This window comes from Spermophilus citellus (assembly GCF_964194105.1).
Source record: "Spermophilus citellus genome assembly, chromosome: 1".
In the NCBI taxonomy this organism is placed as follows: domain Eukaryota; kingdom Metazoa; phylum Chordata; class Mammalia; order Rodentia; family Sciuridae; genus Spermophilus; species Spermophilus citellus.
The window spans coordinates 225,801,030-225,827,579 of record NC_138182.1 but is presented as its reverse complement, the minus strand read 5'-3'; the positions used below and the strand labels follow the sequence as shown (position 1 = coordinate 225,827,579).

General features: G+C 40.9%; 1 protein-coding gene across 1 annotated transcript in view; it reads right to left on the bottom strand.

The window, feature by feature from the left end:
- Window positions 1-25,753, bottom strand: part of MCCC2 (methylcrotonyl-CoA carboxylase subunit 2) — an 81,676-nt gene extending 55,923 nt beyond the window's left edge. Inside the window, exons 1-4 of the mRNA XM_081310185.1 lie at window positions 25,477-25,753; window positions 13,993-14,059; window positions 6,098-6,182; window positions 4,725-4,826 (exon numbers count right to left, since the gene is read on the bottom strand). Coding sequence (XP_081166311.1) covers window positions 4,725-4,826; window positions 6,098-6,182; window positions 13,993-14,059; window positions 25,477-25,605 — 383 coding nt within the window. The 5' untranslated portion in view covers window positions 25,606-25,753. The remainder of the gene's footprint in view (window positions 1-4,724; window positions 4,827-6,097; window positions 6,183-13,992; window positions 14,060-25,476) is intronic.
- Window positions 25,754-26,550: the final 797 nt, after the last annotated feature.

Genomic DNA, 26,550 nt, shown 5'->3' with positions numbered 1-26,550 from the left:
TACAAGACACTCTGATGTAACCTTCAACTTCTATGACCACTAATAATTACTGAACAATCTTATGCCAAAAAGTAAGCTTTATTAGGGTTCACATATTCATTTATAAAATATGAGTACTTCTAACAAGTTTACACACTCATACTTGACTTTTAAAATGTCACCAGTCCCTACATAATTAGTAGAAAATTAACAACCTAAAACACATTTTCTTTCTTTCTTTTTTTTTTTTTTTACAGGGATTGAACTCAGGGACACTGAACCACTGAGCCACATCCCCAGCCCTATTTTGTATTTTATTTAGATACAGGGTCTCTGATTTACTTAGTGCCTCACCATTGCTGAGGCTGGCTTTGAACTCGTGATTCTCCTGCCTCAGCTTCCGAGCTGCTAGGATTTACAGGCTCACGCCTATAATCTGTGCCCGGCCTAAAACACATGTTCTAATGGTTCTTCAATGAAAGGGTTCTAACAAGATAATCATAATACCAAGCATAATAATATTAACCCAAGTCTCAAGGGCAAAGAATTCCCTCACAATAAAGCTTCAAATTTTCCTTTTGATAATTTGCAAAAAATGAAAACTGACCCGCCAAGAGTACTAAGATTTGTGTGTGTGTGTTTTCAGAAGTTCCTCAATGTTACAGCCATTTTTTTTTAAAGCCAAAAGAAGTCTAAAATACACTTATCTTGCTTGAAGACACAATGGATGCAAACTTTAAAACAGTACACAAGTGACAAAAATCTGGGGGGCAAGGGAAGATTGACGTGCCTGGCATTGCCACAGAACCTTAAGATCAGAGGTTCGATTGAAATCTGAGACAGCAACAGCATGTATTTTACAAAATTCTACTTTTTAAATATTTAGTGTTGGTTGTTATTTTATGTTCCCTAGAATTCTAAAGAGTAATTCATTGAATCCCTATTGAAAATCAAGAAAAGCAACTGAACATCCAACATATAGTAGGGTTATGCTTTTCCTATTAGTTAGCAGGGCTCCATACAAGATAAACAAGTCTCTTCTCTGAGCACCAGTTTTATTCACTAGATCACATAAAACCTTTTTCTACATTACAAGTAGCATTTTATTTAGAGTGGAATGCAAATTTTTAATAACTTTACCATTAAACATATAAAACTTTCCTCTTTTTTTGGTACTGGGATTGAACCCAGGGGCACTTTACCACTGAGACACCCCAGCTCTTTTCATATTGTATTTAGAAACAGGGTTTCACTGAGTTGCTTAGGGTCTCACTAAGTTGCTGAGGCTGGTTTGAACTCACAATCCTCCTGCCTCAGTCTCCGGAGCCACTGGGATTACAGGCATGTACCACTCCAAACATATAAAACTCTGAAGGAAATTTAAGCTTATGGCAGGTTGCTGAGCCATGACTCCACACTGATAGAAAATGTGTTCACACATCCCAGCTCATGGGTGACACACCCAGAAAAGCTTAAGAAGCTCTGATACTACAAGGAAGCCAGGCTGTGAAGTCAGAAAAAGCTCAACTGGTTCTGCCATTTTCTAGATATGTGATTTTGAACAAGAGACATAGTCCACTTTTGCAAATGTATTAAAAGATCACAGACAGGAGCTGGGTTTGTAGCTCAGTGGTAGAGTGCTTGCCTAGCATGCGCAAGGCCCTGGGTTTGAACCTCAGCACCACATAAAAATAAACAAATGAAATAAAGGTATTATGTACAACTTCAACTAAAAAAAATACTTAAAAAATTAATAATTTTAGATTTTTAAGTACTATGAACATATAATAAAATAAGGCAATGTTGTTTAATTATTATAATAAGATATCACAAAACAAGGTAAAAGATGCAATCAAACATAGGGCTGGGGACATAGCTCAGTGGTAGAACTCTTGCCTCAAATGCATGAGGCCCTGGATTCAGTCCCCAGTACCAGAAAAAAAATAATAAAACTAAAACATAAAAACACCAACCAAAAAAAAAAAAAAACACAAAGATGCAATCAAATATGGTAAATAATATAATAAAACAAGTTAATTGTGGTGGGGGCTATGATAAGATAAAATGGTTGAGGAATAAAAATAACAGCTGCCACCCATATGCACTAGTACTGTCCTAAGGCACATGAGATATCTCATCTTACAGAAACAGGCACAGAGAAATTGGACAACACTAGGCAACTAAAGTGTTATAATAAAAGACTGAGGTGAGAAAAGTAGGGAAGGATCATATCTGACATGGACTTTATAAGCCATGATAAGGCTTATAAAGTCCAGAAAGATGGGATGCTGTACAATTACTCTTTGACTAGTCACTATCTCAGGCAAGCAGTCCTTGAATGAAACTGGCTTATAAATAAATTCCATATAAGTTTCCTCATTAAATGTCTTAGTATCTACTTCAGAAATTATAAAGGAACCTGTGATAATGAGAAATACATACTTTGGTGCTCCCCCACTCCATTCCTGCCACAGAACTCCTAAAACCCTTGCAATTTCTGGGTGCCAGGAACAACTTTTGCTGTTCCTAAGTGCCTTTCAATCACGCCTGAGTTTATGCTAATGTTATGAACTATGATTTGGATGAGAGTTCCCCAAAGGTCCATGTGTTAAAGGCTTGGTCCCTGAGTGGTAGCACTATTGAGAGGTGATGGAGCCTTTGGGAGATAGGACCTTGTGGGAGGTCCTTATGTCACTGAGGGTGTGCCCCAAAGGGTCTTGTGAAACCCCATCCATCCTCTCTCTTCCTGCTCCAATTCAAGATGTGAGCAGTTTGCTCTAGCACATGCTCCCCACCACTGCTATCCATAGCCCTCATCAGAACTGAGCTGATGCAGGTGCCATGCTTTGGAACCTCCAGAAATGTGAACCAAAATAAACCTGTCTTTAATTCATAAATAGCCTCTCTCTGATAATCTCATTGTAGTAACATGAAGCAGACTACTAAAGTTAGCATTTTTAGTGCACATGCATTTGACTACATAAGGTCAGATGTAGAATTTTCCATCTGTGGCATGGAAAATATCATATAAAATTACCTTTGAATTATGTGTATAAGGTGTGGTGTACATGAAACATAAGTGAATCTCACATTTAGACTTGGTTCCCACCCAAAAAATATCTCATTATATATGCAAATATCCCAAAATCTGGAAAAAAAAAATCTGCAATCAGAAACACCTCTCTGTTCCCAAGCATTTCAGAAAGGGAACACTCAATCTTTAATAAAATATAAATACAGTCATGCACCACATAATAATGTCTCAGTTAACAACAGACCACATACACAATGGTGATCCTTTAGGATTACACTGTCTAGCAGCATCATAAAGCCAGAGCTCTATGATGTTCACATAACGCATTTCTCAAATCATACCATAGTTTTTAAGCAACACATGACTGTATACACAAGGGGAACAAAATGGAAGAGCATGTTCTAAGGTATTGACAGTCATTACAAAGAGAGATATGATAAAGGGCAATTATTCTACTTAATTATGTATTTCCATAACATAGGAATTTAGTTTAATTTTGCATTAAAAATGTCTCCATACTGGGTGAATATTAAGCAAAGAGCCATGGGGGAAACTTGGGAGTAAAAATCAAGGAAGAAGCAACAATGGTAAATGGCTATAGCTGCAGGCATGGATCATGGGGAGAAGGTGGAGGAACACACCATAAAGCAACATCTGTGTCAAAGTCAAGTGTGCCAGGCTGAGTCAGACTGAGATCAAAACCATGTTACTCTCTAAGCCTGCATCCTCTGCACAATGGTGAGGACTATGATAGCATCCATGCTCACACAGCTGCCGTGAGGATGAAGACAGGGAATCACTACAATGCCTGGCATAATACCTACGTGGTAAATAGGACCACATTCAGAAACATATACAAATAAATTTAACATTGAGGAATCTAGAGTCCCTGAGCCTACAGTGGTTCTCAACCTTAAGCATCCAAGAACTATTAAGCAACATATGTTGCAGGACTTGTTAAAATGCAGACTGCAGGGCCTCACCCCAAGCATTTCTGAATTAGTACTTCCAGGAAGTACTTCCAGGATGCCACCTGCGGGGACTTCCTCATTACCATATAACAGGAAGTCTGGAGAATCTGCTTTTTTTCTAATAAGTTCCCAAGTGATGCTGATGCTGCCTGGGGACCAAACCTGAAAAACTATTCCTCTAACAAAATGGTTATCACCCCAGGTGAGCAAGAGATTGCCTAGGGAGCCTTTGAAACTACACGCCAATCCCACACATAGGAATGCTGATTCAGTGGGAGGTCTGAATTGGATCTCAGGAACTTTTGGGGGTTTTTTCCCTTCAATTTTTGTTTCTAAAGCTCCACAAATGAATCTAGTGCAGGTCTGAGTAGGATTATCAGGTCCTAAATTATATAAATAGCACAAAGCTTGCATGCTAATATGCAAAGTGAGTGCTGGATGCCTGCATCTCATCAAAGTCCTCTTCTTCCTGGCTACCATTATTATTATTGTTGTTGTTGTTGTTGTTGTTATTACCACCAGGGATTGAACCCAGGGGCGCTCAACAATTGAACCTCATCCACATCCCTTATTATTTTTAACTTTGAGACAGGATCTTGTTAAGTTGCTTAGGGCCTTGTTAAGTTGCTAAGGCTGGCTTTGAACTCCTCCTGCCTCAGCCTCCCAAGATGCTGGGATTACAGGTATGTGCCACCGTGCCCAGCTGACCCTCATTACTAAGCTTTAGGTAGAATACTCACCCTGATACTCTTCCAATGCCTGTAATGATGCCACCTGTGGGGACTTCCTCATTACCATATAACTGGTAACCTGCAAACTGGGATAATTCCAGAAACGGAGACCTGAAAGGAAAAAGAACATTTTTGAATTAGTGTCTATATATATATAAACATATGTGTGTGTGTGTATGTAGTTATACATTTTTAAGAAAAGGAAAACTATTTTTTCAAATATGCATATTATACATAAAATCTATAAAAAGAGTTGGGCACAGTGAAACATGACTATAATTCCAGCTACTTCAAAGGCTAAAGCAGGAGGATCACAGTTCAAGGCCAGCCTGGGCAAATTAATTAGACTCTGTCTAAAAAATAAAAAGGGCTCAGAAAGTACCTTAGTGGTAGAATACCCCTGGGTTCAATCCCCAGTACCATAGGGAAAAAAAAATTCTACAATAGCTCCCCATTTCTCTTAAAGTAAGAACCAAAACCTTTACAATGGCCTACAAGGCCCTCTTAACTCCAACCCCATTTCCTATTAGTCTCCCCTTCATTCCCTCAATGCCAAACACAATGATCTCCTGGACATCAGCATACCTAGCATACATCCCACCTCTGGGCCTTTGCCCTGCTTGTTTTCTCTGCCTGCAACATTTGTCCCAGCTATTTATAGGGCTATCTCTTGTCCCTCCTTTAAATCTTTGCTCAAATGTCAACTTCTCAAAGAGGTCTACCCTAACCATCCCACTTAAAACTACAACTTGTCCATCATAGTCTCTCTCTTACTCTGGTCTATCTTTTCTTTTCCCCACAATACTTGTTACCTTCTAGCATAATGTATAACTTAAAACATTTATTATTTATCTTCTGTCTCCCTCTGCCATAATATAAACTCCGGTAGGGCAAAACTCTTCATTTGTCTTGTTCATTGACGTATTATTAACGTCTAAAACAGTGCCTGACACAGACTCCCAATAAACCTTTGCTGTTTGAATTTTATAAGAATGAAAATTCAATCCCGCTGTATCATTGATCTTAGCACAGTTGCTAATGCCAACAATCATCTAATTATTTTCTGTGTAACCTGGAGAATAAAAATAAATTCCTCTGTTAAAAAAAAAAAAAAAAAAGAAAGAAAGAAAATTCAAGCCAGGCATGGTGGCACATGCCTGTAATCTCAGCGGCTTGGGAAGCTGAGGCAGGAGGATCGTGATTTCAAAGTCAGCCTCAGCAACTTGGTGAGGCCTTAAGCAACTCAGTGACTAAGTTTCCCTGAATTTAATCCCAGATACCAAAGCAAAAAAAAAAAAAATTCAAAATCACTTATTTATAACACCGTCTAATAAAGTACCACAGAACAGAGAACACTGTGTCAGCATTGGGTAGGTACCAACCCTGGGTCTATAAGCGTGTCGACTCTTTCTCTGGGTAACAGTTTTCCTCTTGCTGTGTGCAGTGCTCGGGCTTTCTCACTACCTCCTAGAATAAAAACATGATTAAATAGATCAGACCTATATAAGATCTCTAAATCAAATTAATGCCAGGAAAACATATAATGCTCAAGACAAAGCAAGGCACTCTTATTTGTTTTTTTTAATATTTATTTTTTAGTTGTAGTTGGACACAATACCTTTATTTTATTTACTTATTTTTATGTGGTGCTGAGGATTGAACCCAACGTGCTAGGCGAGCGCTCTACCACTGAGCCACAACCCCAGCCCCCAGCCCCAAAGCAAGGCACTTTTAAAAAGTTCAATATATCTTGTGAGAAACAGCTAATTTTTCAGTTCAGTTACTCAACTTGCCAGCTACCAATTTTCTGAAGTAATTAAAGAAATAGGATTTTGTTTTGTTTTGTTTTCAAATCAATCTCTCTCTGATCCTAGAGTATATCTTTTACATGTTCTGAATTCACTAGTAATTATAAAAAGTTACTCAGTATTTTCTTTGCAACTCATTCATTGCAAAAACTGCCTCACTGCCACTCTGTTAAATATTTACCACATGTATCTAGCATTATACTAAGTCCTAGATAAAATATGAAAATTCCTGTCTTCGTTTGGATGAGGTAAAAGCATCATTGAGAAATTACTAGCCCAAAAGGCAAGTGAGGACTTATGTAAAAGTGACATTAGTGACCCACAACACTTTAAGTCTGCAAATGGGAGAACTGAACACCTTTACAGCAATTAGAAAATCCCCTTTTGTTAGTCTCTTGACTCAGAAATGGTCTTTGGTATTTCACAACATTACTTACATCTTAATAGACAAAATCACAGTAATTAAAGAGATGCTAGGGTAACCTGACCAGACTACTTGAAGCCAAAGGGCCCCAACCTCACGTACCCCTCCTGGGCTGAGGCCTTAGTGTCTTGGGAGTATCTATGACCCACTCTCTATGAACCAAAGTATCAAGTAGTACCTTAAAATGTTCATTTTCTTTATTTAACATTTATTTTTTAGGTGTAGATGAACACAATGCCTTTATTTTATTTACTTATTTTTATGTGGTGCTGAGGATGGAACCCAGGGCCCCGCCTGTGCTAGGCAAGCGCTCTACCGCTGAGCCACAACCCCAGTCCCTTAAAATGTTCGTTTTCATTGCTGCCCCCAAAATGGTCTCAATATAGTCTCTGTATAATGCAAAACTCAACTATTTAAGAAAGCCATTTCTTTGTTTACTTGGGTAAGAAAATAAGTTTCTATCTATTTCAAACAGGCTTCCAAATACAACCTTTTTTCCAAACAAGGACTCTTTGCTGTACCTAAAAGGATTTTTTTTTCCTGAAGAGGTACATGGCATATTTTTAAGACCAAATCTGTCTTCAGTTTACCAAGAAAATTACATCATACATCTAATCTTCTTTTAAAATGAAATAATCCTGGGAAGGAAAGACTTAGTGCCGTCCCCAACCAGCAAGGGCAGCTAAACTAAGGGTCACTTGAGTGAATTTCCTAAGGTATCAAATAAAACACAGACACACAATTTACCTTTAATTCAAGCCCCGGGACCACTCCTCTGCCTTGGCCTCAAGCTCCCCAAATGGGAGATAGAGGAATGTAATGAGAGGCTGGTGGGAGACAGCAAGCTCCTTTGGGAGTGGACTTTTATTGGGGGACTCTGATTCTTTAGAAATTTCCATTCAATAGAGATCAAGAGGGGCAAGGTTACAAGGACAGGTAAGGTAACTCGACCCCTAGGGATGTAGGAAGGCATGCCCAGCATGAAGACACATTTGGTGACATTTTTACGACTTTCAAGATGGGGGGGGCATTGTCTACAGAATCACTTTGATGTGGCTAGATCATGGGAAGTGACCGACAGAGCCTCACCAATCAGGAAAGGAAAATGCTGGTCACATAATGTGGCGTCCTCCCACAACTTAGTTACAAAATATTGTGATTAAGTCAAATGGCTTTTCTCTTTTCTCCCAAGCACTGGTCAAGACCTTAAGGGATCATATTTAGGGGTCAGGGAGAAAGGGACAAAAGGGTCTCAAGACACTGAGGCCTCAGCCACAGGATGGGTACATGAAGTTGGAGCACTTGGGCCTTCCAAAAGGCAAAGGGGGGAAAAAAAAAGAAAGAAAAGGCAGAGGAAATTCTGCAGAATATGGACACATTTAATATCTTGATTGTAGTTATGGTTCCCTGAGTAAACATACATGTCAAAATGGCTTTAAATTGCATACTCTAATGTAGTACTGTAGGTCAATTCTACTTCAATGAAGTGTTTAAAAATAAATATTTAAAGAAAAACAAATTCAGACACTGCAAGGAAACCAGGATAGGGTGAGAAGCAGTGACATAAGAGCCCTTTCAGGGCCTAGCAAGAGAGGGAATGGAAGGCAGATTTGGGTGACAAAAAGGTGCTAAGATATGCTTTAAAAAAAAAAAGTACTTAAGCCAATATCATTTTCTTAATTCTGCCTAGAATTTGACCTTTTAATTTGGAGCAGCTGGTGAATTTTGATTTCATTAGGAAGAACCAAATCTTGGGTTAATCTTGATACAAACTTACAGAGCACAGAATGAAGCCCCTCTGCATTTTAACAAGCATAGTAAACTGGGTTTGGTGGCACACACTATAATCCCAGCAGCTTGGGAGGCTGAAGCTGGAGGATCACAAGTTTGAGGCCAGCCTCAGCAACTCAGCAAGAACCTGTCTCAAAATAAAAAATATAAAAGGGGGTGGGGATGTGGCCAGGTTCAATTCCCAGTGACAAAATTAATTAATTAAAATAAACAGGCATAGTATATTTGGACCACCGGACTTCACAACACAGGACCTCAGTTTTCCAAAGATTCTTTTTTAAACATTTTGTGTAAATTATCTCCATTCCCATAGACTTGGTGCCAGAAAACATGCTTTCATTAACCTCTCATATAGATCAAACTCCCACTGCATGTAATTTACTGTTTTGCATTGATTCTCAGATAGATAATCTGCTCGCATTTTAACATCCCTGAGATCAGAAAGCATTTTACAATTTACAGCATCTTTCTATTGCTGTCTGACAAGGGGCAGTCATGACCTAGCTGTCTGCCTTTGCATGCACTAATGTCTAACTGTTGTCACTTTAACTGTACTACACACACTGCTGGAACTCCACGAGTGGAATTTAACTTCCATTTTTAAACATCTTCAAAAAATTATGCAAGTCTTATCCTAAGATCATTAAAGGCCCCCTCTCCACTTCAACCATTAAGACCATTTGTGTTTTTCTACAGTCATAAAGTTATGAGCCAGTGTAAAAACAAAGCACTTCTGATTTTATCAAAACACTTACTTCAATTAACTTGAATTAAGAAAAACGCTTAGTTCTGGCTATTCTGAATAACACCACAGGGGTAATCCTTTTCCCACCTACAGAAATGACTAAGTTACTCTTCAAGAGTCCTACACATTCCAACAAGGATGAAGGGGGAGATCAAAGAAGAGCCCTGAGAAACCTGAAACAAAGGCAGAGGTGAGAAAACAATAATGAACAAAAAAGAGGGCAAGAGTCAGCTATTTTGTCAACTTTATCTATCACAAGTTCTCTCTATTGAAAAACGTCAAGTGTTATTTATGAAACAACCTGAAACACCTGCTCCTTTATCCTGCCTGAAAACTATTTAGGAAATTGCATGAATTAAAAAATCAGGATGACTACAGAAACAGGAGGGAAAGGAAAATGAGCAACATTCCCTAACTCTCGATCAATACCATCATTGCTAAACTAGCCTACGACCATTCACAGAACAAAATTAGAGAAGAAAATGCCCAGAGCAAGGTGCATGAAATCCCTTTAAACAACAAAACATACAAACACATACACACACGTTTTTCTGTTTAGGTTATTTTGAAACTGCCCAGAGGTCTATCAAAAACGTATGTTTGGGCTGGGGTTATAACTCAGTGGATAGAGCACTCACCTCGCACGTGTAAGGCACTGGGTTTGATCCTCAGCACCACATAAAAATAAAATAAAGTACTGTATCCACCTACTATAAAATTTTTTTTTAAATGTATGTTTAAGGTGTGCATGATGGTGCACGCCTGAAATCCCAGCAGCTCAGGAGGCTGAGGCAGGAGATCAGCAAAAAGTGAGGTGCTAAGGCAACTCTGTGTCTCTAAAAAATACAGGGCTGGAGATGTGGCTTATGGTGGAGTGCCCCTGAAATCAATCCCTGATACACACCTCCCCTCAAAAAAAATGTATGTTTAGAAATACACTGAAGCCAGGCACAGTGGTGCATGCCTGTAATTGCAGCGGGTGGGAGGCTGAGGCAGGAGTATCATGAGTTCAAAGCCAGCCTCAGAAACTTAGCAAGGACCTAAGCAATTTATCAAGACCCTGTCTCAAAACTTTAAAAGCAAAAAATTTAAAAAGGGGTCAGGGTGTGGCTCAGTGGTTAAGTGCCCCTGGGTTCAATCTCTGGTACTGCCCCCTCTCCCCCAAAAAAGTATGTTTAGAGCAGGGGATGTAGCACAGTGGCAGAGTAGTCCCCTAGCATACCTAGGCTCTGGGCTCAAATCCCAGTACCGTTAAAAAAAAAAAAAAAAAAAAAAAGGTTTGGAAGGATTATTTATGGTTGAATAGAGGCATCTTTTCAATGCCTCTTTTCAAGTTTCTATGAGCATATATTATTTTAAAATGTGTGCACGTATGACAAATATCCATCTGAATAGTTCAATTCTAGGTAAAACTGTGAAGTCCTAAGTCATCCTTTCTCCTGTCTCCCTATGTCACCTCCCCAGAGGGTCCTGCTCAGCCTTCAGGCAACCAGCCTTCACCTAGGCACATCAGAACCCATAGTCCTCAGCAGGAAATAAATGATGTCTGACCCCTCCCTGATTCAACCTACCGATCTTAATGTTCCAGGGCAATACTCATTCATCAAATCAAACTGGATAATAGTTGGAACTATGGAATAACCACTCCCAACAAAACATGTAGAGTTTTGGCTTTTTTCCTGGAAACAAAGCCTTAATCTAAATGGCTTCAAGAGTATAAATTCCACTATGAATCAGCCTCCTTATATCAAAGAAAACATTCGGCATTTGGTTTTTTGGGACTGGCTAATTTCACTTAGCATTATCTTCTCTAACTCCATCCATTTACCTGCAAATGCTGATTTTATTCTCTTTTATTGCTGAGTAATATTCCATTGTGTATATATGCTACATTTTTAATCCATTCATCTATTGAAGGGATAGGGAGCAGAAGCACGAGAGGAATAGACAAACTCTAGATAGGGCAGAGGAGTTGGAGGGAAAGGGAAGGGGCCTGGGGTAATTAATGATGGTGGAATGTGATGATCATTACTATCCAAAGTACATGTATGAAGACACAAATTGGTGTGAACATGCTATGTATACAACCAGAGATATGAAAAATTGTGCTCTAAATATGTAATAAGAATCATAATGCATTCTACTGTCACATATAAATTTTAAAAATTTACATAAAAGTATGAATTCCAGTCATCCTTCAGAAAAGCATACATAAAATATAGGATATTTTGCCCCTCAAATCATACCCCAAATGACAAAATCTGTATCATTCTTTAATACCATTTTCCCCACACTAGGGCAGGGATTCAAGAGCTACCTGATCCATAAGAATGACAAATGTCAGCTACCCCATTTTGTAAGTAACCCTCCATTTATTTGCACACACCTAGATAGGATAGCCTAGGCCAGTATAACTGAAAATCACTGCTTCTGCCTGTTTTTCTTTCTCCCTTTTCCTGAAAGCAGTACTACCACCACCATGAGGTTCCAGGAGTTACCTGCCCAGTCTCCTAAAGCCCTACATGACATAGGTCCTGATGGCATAGTTACAAATTCCCCTGACACAGTGATTGGGCCACAGGGTAAACATGTGACCCAAAGTGGGCCAATCAGAACTTCCCAAACTGGTGATGAAAGGATAGCTATCACCTCCTCAGTCTGAACTATATGGATGTAATCCTACCAGCAACCTAGCTCCCCACCTCATGGAGAAGCCTGGAGAGATAGGATCCACACCATACACAGATTTTGAGATAAGAAGTGGTAAAGTCTTGGAGATTCTGGAGCCCTGATCCAGTCAATACTGCCTTCCCATTGGGTACAAGAAACAATAAATGGTGCTTTCCACCTTAAACACTTTTGATTTGGATTTCTGTGACTTGAAATAAAAAATACTGGACACAGGTCATTTTTAATATTCTTTTTTAAAAAACTGTGCTCTGCAACTTAGCAAGACCCTAAGCACTTAGCAAGGCCCTGTCTCAAAATTAAAAATAATAGCTGGAGATATAGTTCAGTGGTTAAGTGAATCTGGGTTAAATCTCCAGTACCAAAAAAAAAAAAAAAAAAAAAAAAAAAATGTGTGTGTATAATAAAGGACAAAAACACTGAGTTTATTTCTTCCATAATGTACAAAACAAATGAATAACCAAATTCAGATGGTCTCTCTATTCACCCACCATTAATCAATTACCTTGCATCCATAAAATCCTCAGAGAAAAAAATATAAATATTATTATTTTCATTTCCCTATTTCTATAGGGGGAGTCTGTCCTCTAAATTTGGTAAATCATACCTAAGAATACAACAGTACTCGTAAGTCAAAAGTAAAACGGTTCTCTATCTGTAAAGATACTGGGGAAAATTTTTTTAATGAAGACTATAAAAATAATATAGCAGCTCCTAAATTTGGCACCGGTCATATATTAAGAATTTATTTTGAGCTGGATGCGGTGGGTGGCACACACCAGTAGCTCAGGAGGCTGAGGCACAGGATCTTGAGTTCAAAGCCAGCCTCATAGCAACTTAGCAAGGCCCTAAGCAACTCAGTGAGATCCTGTCTCTAAACAAAAATATAAAAAAGGGCTAGGATGTAGCTCAGTGGTTAAGCCCCCAGGGTTCATCCCCAGTACAAAAAAAAAAAAAGAGAGAGAGAGAGATAATTTATTTTGAAAATCTCCTGTAGTTTTAAGTTACATGGCTTTCTAAACTAAAAATGTCATATAGACCCATAAGAGTACAACAGAATCATCAATCATCATACGTGTAGTATGTTCCTCTCCATGATGCAATTACTTCCAAGCAAAAGAATTCCTTTTATGTAAAATTAAGAAACAGAGGAGCTAGGGTTGTGGCTCAGTGATAGCGTGCTTGCCTAGCATGCGTGAGGCACTGGGTTCAATTCTCAGTACCACATACAAATAAATAAAATAAATAAAATAAAGGTTCACCAACAACTAAAAAAAAAAAAAAAAATATATATATATATATATATATTTTTTTTTTTTTTTTTTTAGAAAGAAACAGGGATGTGAGCCAAGTCTGGTGGAACCCATCTGTAATCCCAACAACTCAGGAGGCTGAGGGAGGAAGATCACAAGTTCAAAACCAGTCTCAACAACTTAGCAAGACCATGTCTCAAAAAAAAAAAAAAAAAAAAAAGGCTGGATGTGGCTCACTGGTTAAGTGCCCCTGGATTCAATCCCTGGTACCAAAATAAATAAATAAAGTATATGGGAGGATGTGTTAGGTTAGGTGCAAATACTATACCATTTTATAAAAGGGATTCAAGCAGCCACAGATTTTTGGTATCTTCTGGGGTTCTGGAACCAAACTCCTACAGATACCAAAGGTTGACTATTTACAGGAAAAAATAAAACATCTGAATACCAAAAACAAAATGCATAATTTTAAGAGTCAAAGGCTTAATGCTACTAGTTTTTCCTAAAAGCAATAGTGTAAAAGGACATCTTAATTTAAAGCATAAACTGAAGAGTAAGTGCTGTTTACCTAGTCTTATATACTGTGCTCGTTCATGGAGTTGATCCACTAGTGCTTTCATCTGCTCATAGTTCTCCTAAAAGAGAAACAGAGGAGGAGGGCAGGAACATTAGAAAACAGCTGTTTACCAAAATAAGGGTTAACACATCAACCTGTCCCACCTCTGTGTGAACTCCACTAGGGGCCACCCACCCCCGCAATTTGGTCTCCACTTGAGTCATCCCATGGAAAAGATTAATTGCTGCCCATTTCTGTTCAGCTCTTCTTCGTGGCCACCACCCTGCAGGGCCATCTCTCTAAACCTTCTCTTCTGAAGCCTAACTCATCTTTCTCAATTCTAACCCTACTGATGGTTACTCCTACTCATTTGAATGTCTTTCTTCCTTAAATATCTACTAAAATTAACTGATTTTTGTTTTTCTGTTTTTAAGAAATATAAAGGAACATAAGCTTCCTCCCTTCCCCATCCAACTGGGTACTGAACCCAGGGGCTCTCTACTACTGAACTATATCCTCGGCCTCTTTTTTTGAGACCTTGTTTCACTAAATTGCCTAGGCTGGCCTTGAATTTGTGATCCCATGTCAGTCTCCCAAGTTGCTAGGATTATAGGCATGTACCACAGCCAGCACCCAGTTTATTTCCTGTTTTCAGGGGCTGTGAGAGTTCCTGAGGTCATAGTTTCTTCTACAATCTCTTGTATTGCAAAATCCAGTAAATAAAAAGAGCAAAGCAGCATGAAGTTAGGGAAAAGACCCTGTGCCTGGATAGGAAGGTCCCAGATCCTGACCTCTGTGAGCCTAGTGCACTACTTCCCATCTAATGCCACCTAGCCCCACATCGTAGGGAAAAGAGCCTGCTGGAAATCCAGCTCAAAGAGATGCCTATAACAATGTTCCCCTCTCTTGACTCTACCATGAATTTACCAGGGAACTTTAAAAAAAATAATAATAATGATTCCTGGTCCTATCTTCAGTCTGAGGTCCCTGGCTGCAGGTGTGGCCTAGGCAATAGGAACTTTAAAAGCTCCTCAGGTGATTCTAACCTATGACAAAGAGAAACAGGGGCCTAAAATCTCCACATCTGAGGGCCCACTCGGGGCAAACAGAACCTACCAAAGATGAGGAGGTGGTAAGAGACAAAGATGCCTTCTTTCTGCAGGAACTTTTCCAGATTGCAATGGTTATTTGTTGATACCAACAAAAGGCAGGGGAAGTCAAGAACTCCTATTATTATTACACCCAGGAGATGAGATCACTTTTCACATATAGCAAACACAGAAACTCAGTTTATGAACTGCCTCTGAAATAAAGCTCCAGTGCCAGGACATGTCTGTTCAGTGAGTCACCAAGAGGTGGCATTATAGCAGTGTGAATGTCATTTGATTTGCATGAAAAAACTAGGAGCTGTTTTTCAGAACCTCTGAAACAAGTCTCCTAGGTAGAAACTATTCCTTGTAAGCAAGGGCTGTGTCCTTAACGTGGACAACTGAGAGTGCCCTAACAGAAGGACAAGACAGTGTTTAAGGATTTCCTCATGTAGCATAAACCAAAGTGGCAGAGAAGGGCTCTGTGAAACAGCAGCCACTTCCATGTCTGTCGTTCACCAAGTGACCTCTTTGGGGCTTTCGGCCTCACCCTGGGCTATAGCCACCTTGCCATGGTTCAAGAACAGGTACGGACTCTGACCTATTCTGCTTGATATAATGTTTCTAAGTAGAAAGGAAAGTAGATTCTTTTTCACTGCCTAGGAAACTAATATTCTTTGGGTTTGTTTTGTGCTTAAAGGTCCTCCTCTTGTCATTCATTGCTACACTGATTCCAGTATTAAAAACCCAACTAGTTAAGTGTCTAAATGTTTGGGGCTGAGGATGCAGCTCAATGGTAGAGTGCACTAAAAAGAAAAAGGGGAAATTATATTAAATATATATATATATATATATATATATATCATATCTAAGTGTTTCCAAAACCTTGAATCTTAAGGATCCTAAACTAAAAGTGTGGATTGGGTGGAGGGGGGACGGCCATGACTATATTTGCTCCAGTTCAGTCCTGCTTGCTCAACAATTCAACGATACTAGGAAAGGACTAAACAGTGTTGCATTAGGGCAAATTACAGAATCAAGGGCATCACCAACAGTTTCAGCTCCCCTGGGATTTGTTGTTATTGTCATGAACTTTCTTTATGGAAATCTTCAGAAATATATAAAAGTAAAACAACTAGTATAATGAACCAAATGTACCCAAATGTACTTCAATGATTATCCCAATATGGCCAAAGTTGTTTTCTTCATGCCCCACCCTGAAATATTTTGAAGAAAATTCTAGACATAACACTTCATTTATAAGCATTTCTGTATCTCCAAAAGATAAGGACCATCATCACATATCAATCTATTAGTATCATCAAATATCCAATCAGTGAAGACATTTCCCAACTGTCAGATTTGGTTTTTTTATAGTTTATTTAAATAAGATTCTACCTGGTAAGCTCTATACAGTCATAATTAGCCAATGTGTTTCTTGAGTCTTTTCTAACAGAAGTTCTCCCATCTCTTTTTTCCTAAAATGTTCTGTTGTCCTACCGGTGTTTCCCACAGTTCTAAATACATCCCCATAGTGTCCTTTAACAAGTTCTTCCTCTATAGACCCTGAAGCTGATGAGATTCTGGAATATCTTCAGTTTTTTCATTTTTACCCCATCCTATCAAGATAAAGCTGACCTTCCTCCACCTGTATTCTACCTCCTGGTCTCCTGCCATATTTGCACACCACAAGCACCAAAGTTAAGAGCTGATTTAAAAAAAAAAAAAAAAACAGCTTGTATACATACAGAGAAACCAAGGGACCCTTTGAGAGTATCCAAGGTCCAAGGTCCAATCACTGCAGCCAACAATACCCCAGTAAGAAAAGCATCCATCAAAACTACAGCTAGTTACACAAGGGATTTTTTTTTCTTTTTTGGTATAGAGATTGAACCCAGGGGTGCTTAACACCTAAACCACATTCCCAGACCTTTTTTTGTATTTTATTTAGATATAGGGTCTCACTAAATTAGCTGAGGTTGGCTTTGAACTTGCGATCCTCCTGTCTCAGCCTCCCAAACTGCTGGGATTATAGGTGTTTGCCACCATGCCTAGCTATACACAGGATCTTTACCTAGCTAAGACAACCTCACAGTTAAGAAATAAGGAGGACAGTCACTTACTGCCAAGGTTTGCTGAAGTGCACAGTGGTGGAAGTGAGAGTGGGCAGAACACACTACTGCTCTAATGTAAAGGAAGTACAGTACAGACAACTGGGACTGAGGCCAGGCTAAACAGAACTTCCATATGGCATCTCTCACTTTTGGCATGACTTTATCTTTTCTCTTCCTCCCCCCACTTTTTTCTTTTTTGGTTCCAGAAACTGAACCCAGAAGTGCTTAACCACTGAGCCACATCCCCAACCCTTTTTATTTTTTGAGAAAGGATCTCACTAAGTTACGTAAGGCCTCACTAAGTTGCTGAAGCTGGCTTTGAACTTGCAATCCGCCTACCTCCGTCTCCTGAGTTGCTGGAATTATAGGCATACACCTCTGCACCTGGCTTTTGGTCCCCCTTTTATAGGTGTGCTTGCTTCAAAGTTTATTGCAAGTGGCTGGAGGTCCCAAGAGATAAGGGTATAACTAAGAGATCTTTTAACATACAATATATCTAAAGGATACACATCCACTCTCTCCATGCTTATTATGTGAGACAGAAATTATTGGCTGTTCATCCATATCCATTCCTCCCATTGTCCTCAATGATTAAATCCAAAAATTTTTTTGGTGGGGGGGGGTTACTGGGGATTGAACCAGGGGCACTTAACCACCAGCCACATCCCCAGTCCTTTTTATTTTTTATTTTGAAATAGGGCCTCACTAAATTGCATAGGGCCTTGCTAAATTTCTGAGTCTGTCTTTGAACTTGTGATCTTCCTGCCTCAGCCTCCAAGGTCACTATGATTACAGCAGGTAAGCACCCCTGAGGCCAGCTTAAATCCCAATTTTATTCAAGGTGGCAATATGTCCAACTGTTAAAAGTAACATATTCCAGCCTTCTTCTGTAGATAGGCATGGCCATTCACTCTAACCAATAAAGTATAGGCAGAAGTTATTAGGTATGACTTTAAATATAGTTCCTTAAGAAAGGAAAAGCAGAGGTTGAGGATGTAGAGTGCTTTGTCTACCATGTGCAAGGCCCTGGCTTCTATCCCCAGTACCACAGCAGTGAAAAATGACAGAGGGGAGAGGGGCTGGGAAGAAAACAAGCAGATGAGGTTGCTCCCTTGCATACTCATTCTTTCCCCTACTTTGGAACTCAGGTATAACAGTTTGAGCAGATATCATGGGCCATAAGATAGACTGCAGTACTTGTTTAAAATTCTTCCTGAAAGGGTAAAGTTTCTAAGCTGGAAAGCTTGACTTAAAATGTAAAAGATTAGGTATTATTGAATTCCTCTGTTACACCCAGATTCCTGAGATAGTTAAGACAACGCCCTACTGGCCATTCAGCCTAGGGCCCTGTGCAGTTTGTCACAGGGCCCGAACCAATCAGTTTGAATGTGTACCCAGTTTAGAAGTGACCAATCACCCCTGCCCAGCCTGTTCCCGCCAATGAATGGACTAATCACGTCTCAGAATTGTTGTTCAATTTTCCCGCGCCTCATGATGATTTGTTCTGATGTATGCAAAGCCCCCCACCCTCTCCAAAAAGTGTACTTAAGCTCTGCTTGACCTCTGCTCTGGGCTCTGGGCTGCTCTCCCTTCTTGAGTGAGCACGGAGCCCCAGCGCGCTGGAACGGATCCCTAATAAATCCCCCTTGCCATTGCATGGAGCTAGTCTTGTGTGGTCTCTCCTTCTCCGACGCTTCGCCGGACCCTTACATTCCTTCCTGGGCTGGGGTTGTAGTTCTGTGGTACAGCACTTGCCTGGCATGTGTGAGGCACTGGGTTCGACCCCCACATTAACTAATTAATTAACTAATTAATTAATTAAGGTACTGTGTCCATCTATAATTAAAAAATATATTTTTAAAAATTCTTCCTTCCTTCCATCTTTCCATGGTTTACTCTGAGAAAACCAGGCCTCCCCACCCCAGTCTCTGAATGTGCCAGTAGAATGTGGACAAAGTCACTGCACAATTCCAAACAGGGTTTCAGAGGGAACACGTTTCCAACCTCTCCTCATGTGGCCTTGACCCCCACGAGAAGACTCGAATATCCTCCATGAGGAGAAGAGCATCCCCCACAGTCCCCTTGATCTGGTTCCTAGAATAAGAAGCAAATAAAGCAGAACTGTCATGTTCTCAAGTAGAACTGCCACTACCAACTCAAAGATCCAGGAGCAAAAGACAAATGTTTCTTCTTTTAGACCTCGAGATCCTGGGATTGCTTGGGACATATTACTGAGGCAAAAGTTGGCTAATACAGACCATAAGATGACCTTGAATTGGGCTGGGGATGTGGCTCCAGCAGTAGCACGCTCGCCTGGCATGCGTGCGGCCCGGGTTTGATCTTCAGCACCACATACAAAACAAAGATGTTGTGTCCGCCGAAAAATAAAAAATAAATATTTTTAAAAAAAATTCTCTCTCTCCCTCTCCCTCTCTCTCTCTTAAAAAAAAAAAAATGACCTTGAATAGAGAAAGAAGAGTGCTAGGAGCCACAAGCAAATAAGTGAAAAATCCATGGCACTTTCAGTTGTAAGGTGACGCCAGCTAGCCATTGAGATGATATGATTGTTAAGATTTACATTCATATGGAAATTGGACTCCTGCTGTTCACCTTGGCCTGCTACGGGACTCCTGGAGAGTTCCCATTGGTTGGGGAAGGATAGTAGGAGGGAATTCCGGGGGAGGTCCGCGCCCCCCCCTTCCGGTAGACGGCGCGGGGGTGAACTGGTTTTTGGCTTGCCGGCGCTTAGGGAGGATTGGCGGCTTTTTCAAAAATAAAGTTTTGTTCCTGCTTGAGTGGCTCGTGATTCTGTGCCCAGCCAGACTGAGGCAGAAGAGCAGCAACAGTTATCCCCCCCCACCCCCGCCCCAGTACTTGGGATTGAACTCTAGGAGGCTCCACCACCAACGTATATCCCCAAACCTTTTTATTTTTTACTTTTAGGCAGGGTCTAGGTAAATTGCCAAGGCTGGCCTTTAATTTGTAATCTTCCTGCCTCAGCCTCCCAAGTGTCTGGGTTTACAGGCATATACCACCACACCTGGCTAATATTTTTTTAAGGTATATAAACCATTTATAACAGACAAGGCTACACACTTATTTCTCCTTGGACACATCCCACAGTTGAATGGGCCCTGGCGGTCAGTGATCTTTGTGTGCTAATCTTGAACATGAAGACCCCAGAAGTGGCATAGCCCCCTATGAGCCAGGATATTTTTCAGTTACTCCAGGTCTTTACAGAGCTTGTTGTTCAGACCTCTGACCTGGCTGTGTTTTACACCCTTTACCCTTTGGTCTATCCAAGAACCAGTCTGGAGTCTTCACTGGTGTGGATTCTGCACAACCGTGATTACACATTCCATCTTACTTGTGGTGAGATCTATGGCTCCATTGGGAGGTCAGTGTCTGTTTTCTCAGCAGCACAGGACAATGCTCAACACATTCCCTGAACAGCTAAGAGAGCCAAGGCTATCTTCCACCACTCACTGATGCTGGTGTTGCATACTTACAAACATGCTGGAACCTCTCAGACACCACTAGGGACAAGGCAGGGGCACCAGTGGCAGCGTGCACGCCTGCTGTGGAGGAAAAGTTAATGTTTCTTTACATTTTAGGCATTATTCTAAGAAGCCATTAACTGTTCTTAAATCAACAAACTACACCACCTCTTCCCTCCACTGTTAGGGTTACTATTAACATCCTGGCGTATTTCCCTCCAGTTATTTTCCCCCACACAAATATGCTTTGTTAGTTTTGAAACATACATGAAATACTAGGCCAGTGCTTTTTTCATCATGTCTCAGCTACTTCCCTGCTCTAATTACTGGTACACATAACAGGCAAGAGCTTTACACATTTCACATGGAGAAAAAAAGTTACATTCTCAAGATCACAGCAACTCCTAGCTAACAATCACCATTAAAAACAACAGCATGCCTGTAATCTCAGTGGCTTGGAAGGCTGAGATAGGAGAATCACGAGTTCAAAGCCAGCCTCAGCAATGGTGAGGTGCTAAGCAACTCAGTGAGACCCCGTCTCTAAATTAAAAAAAAAAAAAAAAAAAAAAGCTCAAACCTGAGATGTCAGCAATATGGTGGACTAGGAAGCTCTAGGCCCTCTCTTTTCCCCTGGAGAGAGAGAGAGAGAGAGACAGACAGACAGACAGACAGACAGACAGACAGACAGACTGACTCTGTAACAGTCAAAGACCTATAGCAACTAATAGAGATCATCCAATCAAGAAAAGGCCCCATTCAAAATAGTAGGAAACCTCCTGAGGCTCTTGCTCATTTTTACCACCTTTCCCCACCCAGTGAGCACAGCCTTGGTCTGGAGGAGTTAGCACCTTAGTTCTCAGTTTTCTTTCCCAAACTGGAGGAAGCAGAGCAGACCTTCTCAGGCAGAAAGAAGCAACAAGGTCTGCTCAAGGAAGCAGCAGGGATATCTAGACTGAAAAATGTATGAGAAGGTTCTTTGGAAAATTAAGACTTTTAAAGGAAACTGTTAGAAACTGAGGGTCTAGCTCGGTGGTAAGGTGCTTATCTAGAATGCGTGAAGCCTGGATTTGATACCTAACACTGCCCCCCCACACATACACACAAAGACAGCTGTGAGTCAGTCCAGGTGGCACATACCTGGAAGCCCAACTGCTGGGAAGGCTGATGCAGGATGATTGCAAGTTTGAGGTCAGCCTGGACAATAGTCAGACTTTATCTTAAAATAAAAGGGTATAGGAAGCCAAGCACAGAGGCACACACCTATAATCCTAGCAACTCAAAAGGCTGAGGCAGGAATGTCTCAAATTCAAAGACAGCCTCAGCAACTTAGTGAGGCCCTAAGCAACTTAGCAAGATCCTGTCTCAAAATAAATCATAAGAAGGGCTGGGGAGGGCTAGAGTTGTGGCTCAGTGGTAGAGCTCTTGCCTAGCATGAGTGAGGCATTGGGTTCGATTCTCAGCACCACATACAAATAAATAAAAATAAAGATCCATTGACAAAAAAAAAAAATGCTGGAGAATGCAGCTGTGGTTAAGGATCCCTGGGTTCAATTCCTGGTACCAGAAAAAAAAAAAAAAAAAGCTAGGGATGTAGCTCAGAGGGAGAGCACTTGTCTAGCACACACCAGGCCTGGAATTCAATCCCCAGAACCCCCACACACACAAAAAAAGCAACTACACGTCAAGGTGATTGAACAGCCACACACAGGCCCAAACCACGAGCATGCTCAGGAAAGTCCTGGAATGATCATTCCAAAGCTCAGAATATGCCCAGCTAGTTAGTGAAGGACTGCTCTGATACAAAGCAAGTCTGAAAAATGAGGAGAGGTGGCTATTCTTTTTTGAGAGAGAGAGAGAGAATTTTTAATATTTATTTTTTAGTTCTCTGTGGACACAACATCGTTGTTGGTATGTGGTGCCTCACACATGGGAGGACCTAGGTTTAATCCTCAGCACCACAAATCCTAATCTATAAGGATCTCAATTGTGTCACTTGCAAAATAACAACAGTACCTACCTAGTAAGATTCTTGTGAGGCTAAGCAACCATAGAGCTGATAGTCATAATGAATTTGAGCTGAGCCACTGACACATTACTTGACTTCTATGTACCTCAGTATCCCCATTTACAAAACAGAAATAACAACAGTACCAACCACATAGCTTTGCTATGATAAATTACATGAGTGAATCTACATAACATTTTCAGAAAAACAGCTGGCACCCTATGTAATTTCAGCTATTATTATTATTTATTTTAGTTGTTATTTGTAATCAGAAAACACTACCAAACTAGGCCATTTATACTATGCTTCCTTCCCCCATGGGCATTGGGATTTGGACACATTACTTGTTTTAACTAATGGGCTGTGAAGTTCATCACATCCCAGCAGAAACTGTAAACCCAATTTATGTTCAGCCTCTTGCTCCTGTGCCTTCTGTCACAAGAAGGGCATGTCTAAATCAGAGCAGCCTCAGTCCAGGAATGGGAAGACCCATGGAACAGATCTGAACCCACCCTGCAGTGGAACGGTCTATTAAAAAAGAAATTGCAGAGAGCCACTCCTTTGGACTAAGCTCCTGCACCAGACCACAAAGACCAGACTAAAAGTCAAAATGGAGTCATTTATAATAAAGTTCCAGTCACCAAACCCAAACTGAGTTGTTATCTGAACTTTGGAGAAAGTATTATTTCCCAAACAGGCCAGCTTCAGTGAACATGATAAGATACTTAAACTAAACTGCTATGATTTTGTCCTTTGACAAGTCACAGCAGCTGACCCAAAGTCACCAACTGTTAAGGGCCACAGCTGAGTAGGGATGACGCATGGCATTTTGCCAGAAGGGAGTGGTTGAGAGGTGACACCAGCTAGCCATTGAGATGATGATGGTTAAGTTAAGCTGTGTATTCAATTGTATATAGACCCCCTGCTGTCCGCCTCAGGCACCTGCTACTTTGGAGTTCTTGCTGGGATTCCTGGGGAGTTTGTGTTGGTTGGTGAAATTCTGGGGGAAGGAGTTCCGGTTGGTGTGTGGTGTCCCTGAGAGGGCCACGCAGGTGGCATTCAGGGGAGTTTGGAAATAAAGTTGGTTCCTGCTTGAGTGGCTCGTGATTTGTGCCCAGCCAGACTGTGGCAACCAACCCATAATGTGAGCAAGAAATTGAGATTTGCTGTTGTGGGCTACTGATATGTTTAGATTATTATAAAGCACGACTGAAAAAAAGATGATTCAAACAAAACCCATCACAAATATCTTATCTCTTATCATCAAACTTATTCCTGGTCCTATAAGCCTTCTTTGAACTAATGGCACCATCATTTACCTATATACCCAGGCCCCATTAGAAACTCCACTGTCATCAATGATTCCTCACTCACTTCTTCCCATTCTTCCCCATCATTAATTCTAAAATCTGCTCCTCAGGTATACATACCCTTCCTCCTACTTAGAACCATAGCTCTGACCCCCCATCATCATCTCAAGACTCAACTCTTAACTGTCACCTAACTTTAGGTACCAATCCATCCTCCACATTGCCACCACACTGATGATTCCACTGAATCCATAGGATCATGTCACTTCTCTACTTAAATATTCTAGTGGATAGCCTGCAAAATGAAATCTAAATGTGGCATTGTAAATCTAAATAAGGCAGGGACCTCCTTTGTCTTCCAAGTCCTCACAACCATTATATACTTTTTTTTTTTTTTGAGATGTAGATCTTACTATGTTGCCCAGGCTGGTCTCAAATGATCCTCCCACATAAACCTTCTGAATGCTGGGACTACAGGCAGGTGTCACTACACCCAGTTTACACACTTTAATAACCTAAGTTTAATACCTATATTCTTGAAACTCTCTTGGTATAGTCTGAACTCCTTTCTCCATTCTGAATTTGGCTAGCTCTTTTACAACAAAGATCCATCTCACCTATTACTTCCTATTATACCTAGCTTTTAAAAAAAAATTTAGTTGTAGATGTACACAATATCTTTATTTTATTTATTTTTAGGTGGTATTAGGGATCCAACCCGGTGCCTCACATGTGGTAGGCACTGCGCTCTACGGCTGAGTTACAACCCCAGCCCCTGTGACTACTTTTTTAATCTTTAGAGACCACTTATCACACTGAGGAGCTTTCTTGTCCATCCTCCCCCCAGAATCAAGTTCCATTTCTACATATTTAGACCAAATACCTAAAATAATGCCTAGACCACAGTAATCACTTAATGTTTCTGATTAAACATTCTACCTAGACAAATAATTTTGTTATTTTCATAATTTACATTATTCGTTTAAGCTTAGAGATCGTAGACAGACGATTTTCCAGCCCTAATATTTCACAAGCTGTGAGTTGTTTCTTTGACCTTCTGAAACCTCCCAATTCCAAGAAAAGCCATTCCAAAGACAATGGGAGAGATGTATTTTCTATTAATATAATTATTAAAATCTAGTAAGCATAGTTCAGCGCTAGCTGTGCTAGGCCGGTGGCTCCCAACCTAGCTGCCATTATTCTCCTAACGACTCCACAACAATGCAAACTCTAGGACCTCACCCTAGAAAACTCAGAAGGTACCGAGTGGGGATTAGGCAGCTGCATTTTCAACAAACTCCCCAAGTAACAATGCTACAACGAGTTTCCTTCTTCAAAACTTCACAGCACCCTAGTGCGTCCCCTCATCACTAGAGCTCTAGAGAAAAGAAGAGCAGTTGTTAAAGTAAGCCCAACCTCCACTCGCTGCCTAGTCCCGAGGGTCCGGCACTGACAGGCCACTAGGACACTCACACAGCCTACCTGGTAGATGGCAGAGCCGGAGTCCAACTGGGTGCCCAACGCCGCCACGGCGTCACCGTGATAGGCGCGCAGCCCCGGGGCAGCGGCGCGGAAGCAGGGCCGCAGAGCTGACCGCAGGGGAGCCCACATAGCTGCGGTGTACGAAGCAAGGGCGGCCCGCGCCCGTCGGGAGCAGGTTCTTTCCCCGGGTTTGCGGCTAAGGTTCGACTAGCGTCCTTTAGGTGCCAGCGGCAGACCCTCAGGTTCTCAGGCAAGCCCCTGGCACGTGCCTGCCTATGCCAACCCCCATTGGCCGGTGCCGCGCACCACGCCTCCCAATTCAGCCAATAAGGATCAAGAGCGCAACCCCGCGAGGTTCTGTCCCATCGCGATCCCAGGAGCGCTGGCGCTGGGAGGAGGCGTGTCCAGCCGCGCTGAGCTGAGAGAACCGAGGTTGGGTTTGTATCGTTGGGGTGTTTGTACAACAACCCACACAGCGCAGCACTACTACCGTAGTGCAGCACTGGGGAATCTCATCTGATCTAGTCCTTTCGCTGGAGATCTTAAACACTTTTCTGATTATTTTTACTACGTGATAGATTGTGGATCTCAGTGTTGGGATCTTTAGATAAAGAACCCCACACATATTCATAAAAATTAAAAACACTCTACAAAATGCCTTGAAACTTTTTAATTCAAATGTGTATTGAACATTTACTGCCCACTACTCGATTGGTTGCTTAGGCGACTGAATAAAGGTAAAAATGTGAGGAACCTAGGAAGAAGCGGGCAGAGAGAGAGAGGGTGTGGCTACCAGCTAGAAATAAACCTGGTTCCGGACTTCAAGGTGCTTGGAAAAAAAAAAAAAAAAAAAAAACGAAAAGCGGAGAGGGTGGGGAATGATATTGGCCAAATTATATTGTTATATTTTGTGCATGTACAATGTATAAGCTAATCCTATCATTAGGTACAACTATAATGCACCAATAAAAAGTGTGGGAATTAAATTAAAAATAATTTTTAAAATAGAGAACTTCAGATGGGGCAGAGTACATCTCTCTCAGAACTTGATCTTCCGCTCAACAACGACAAATA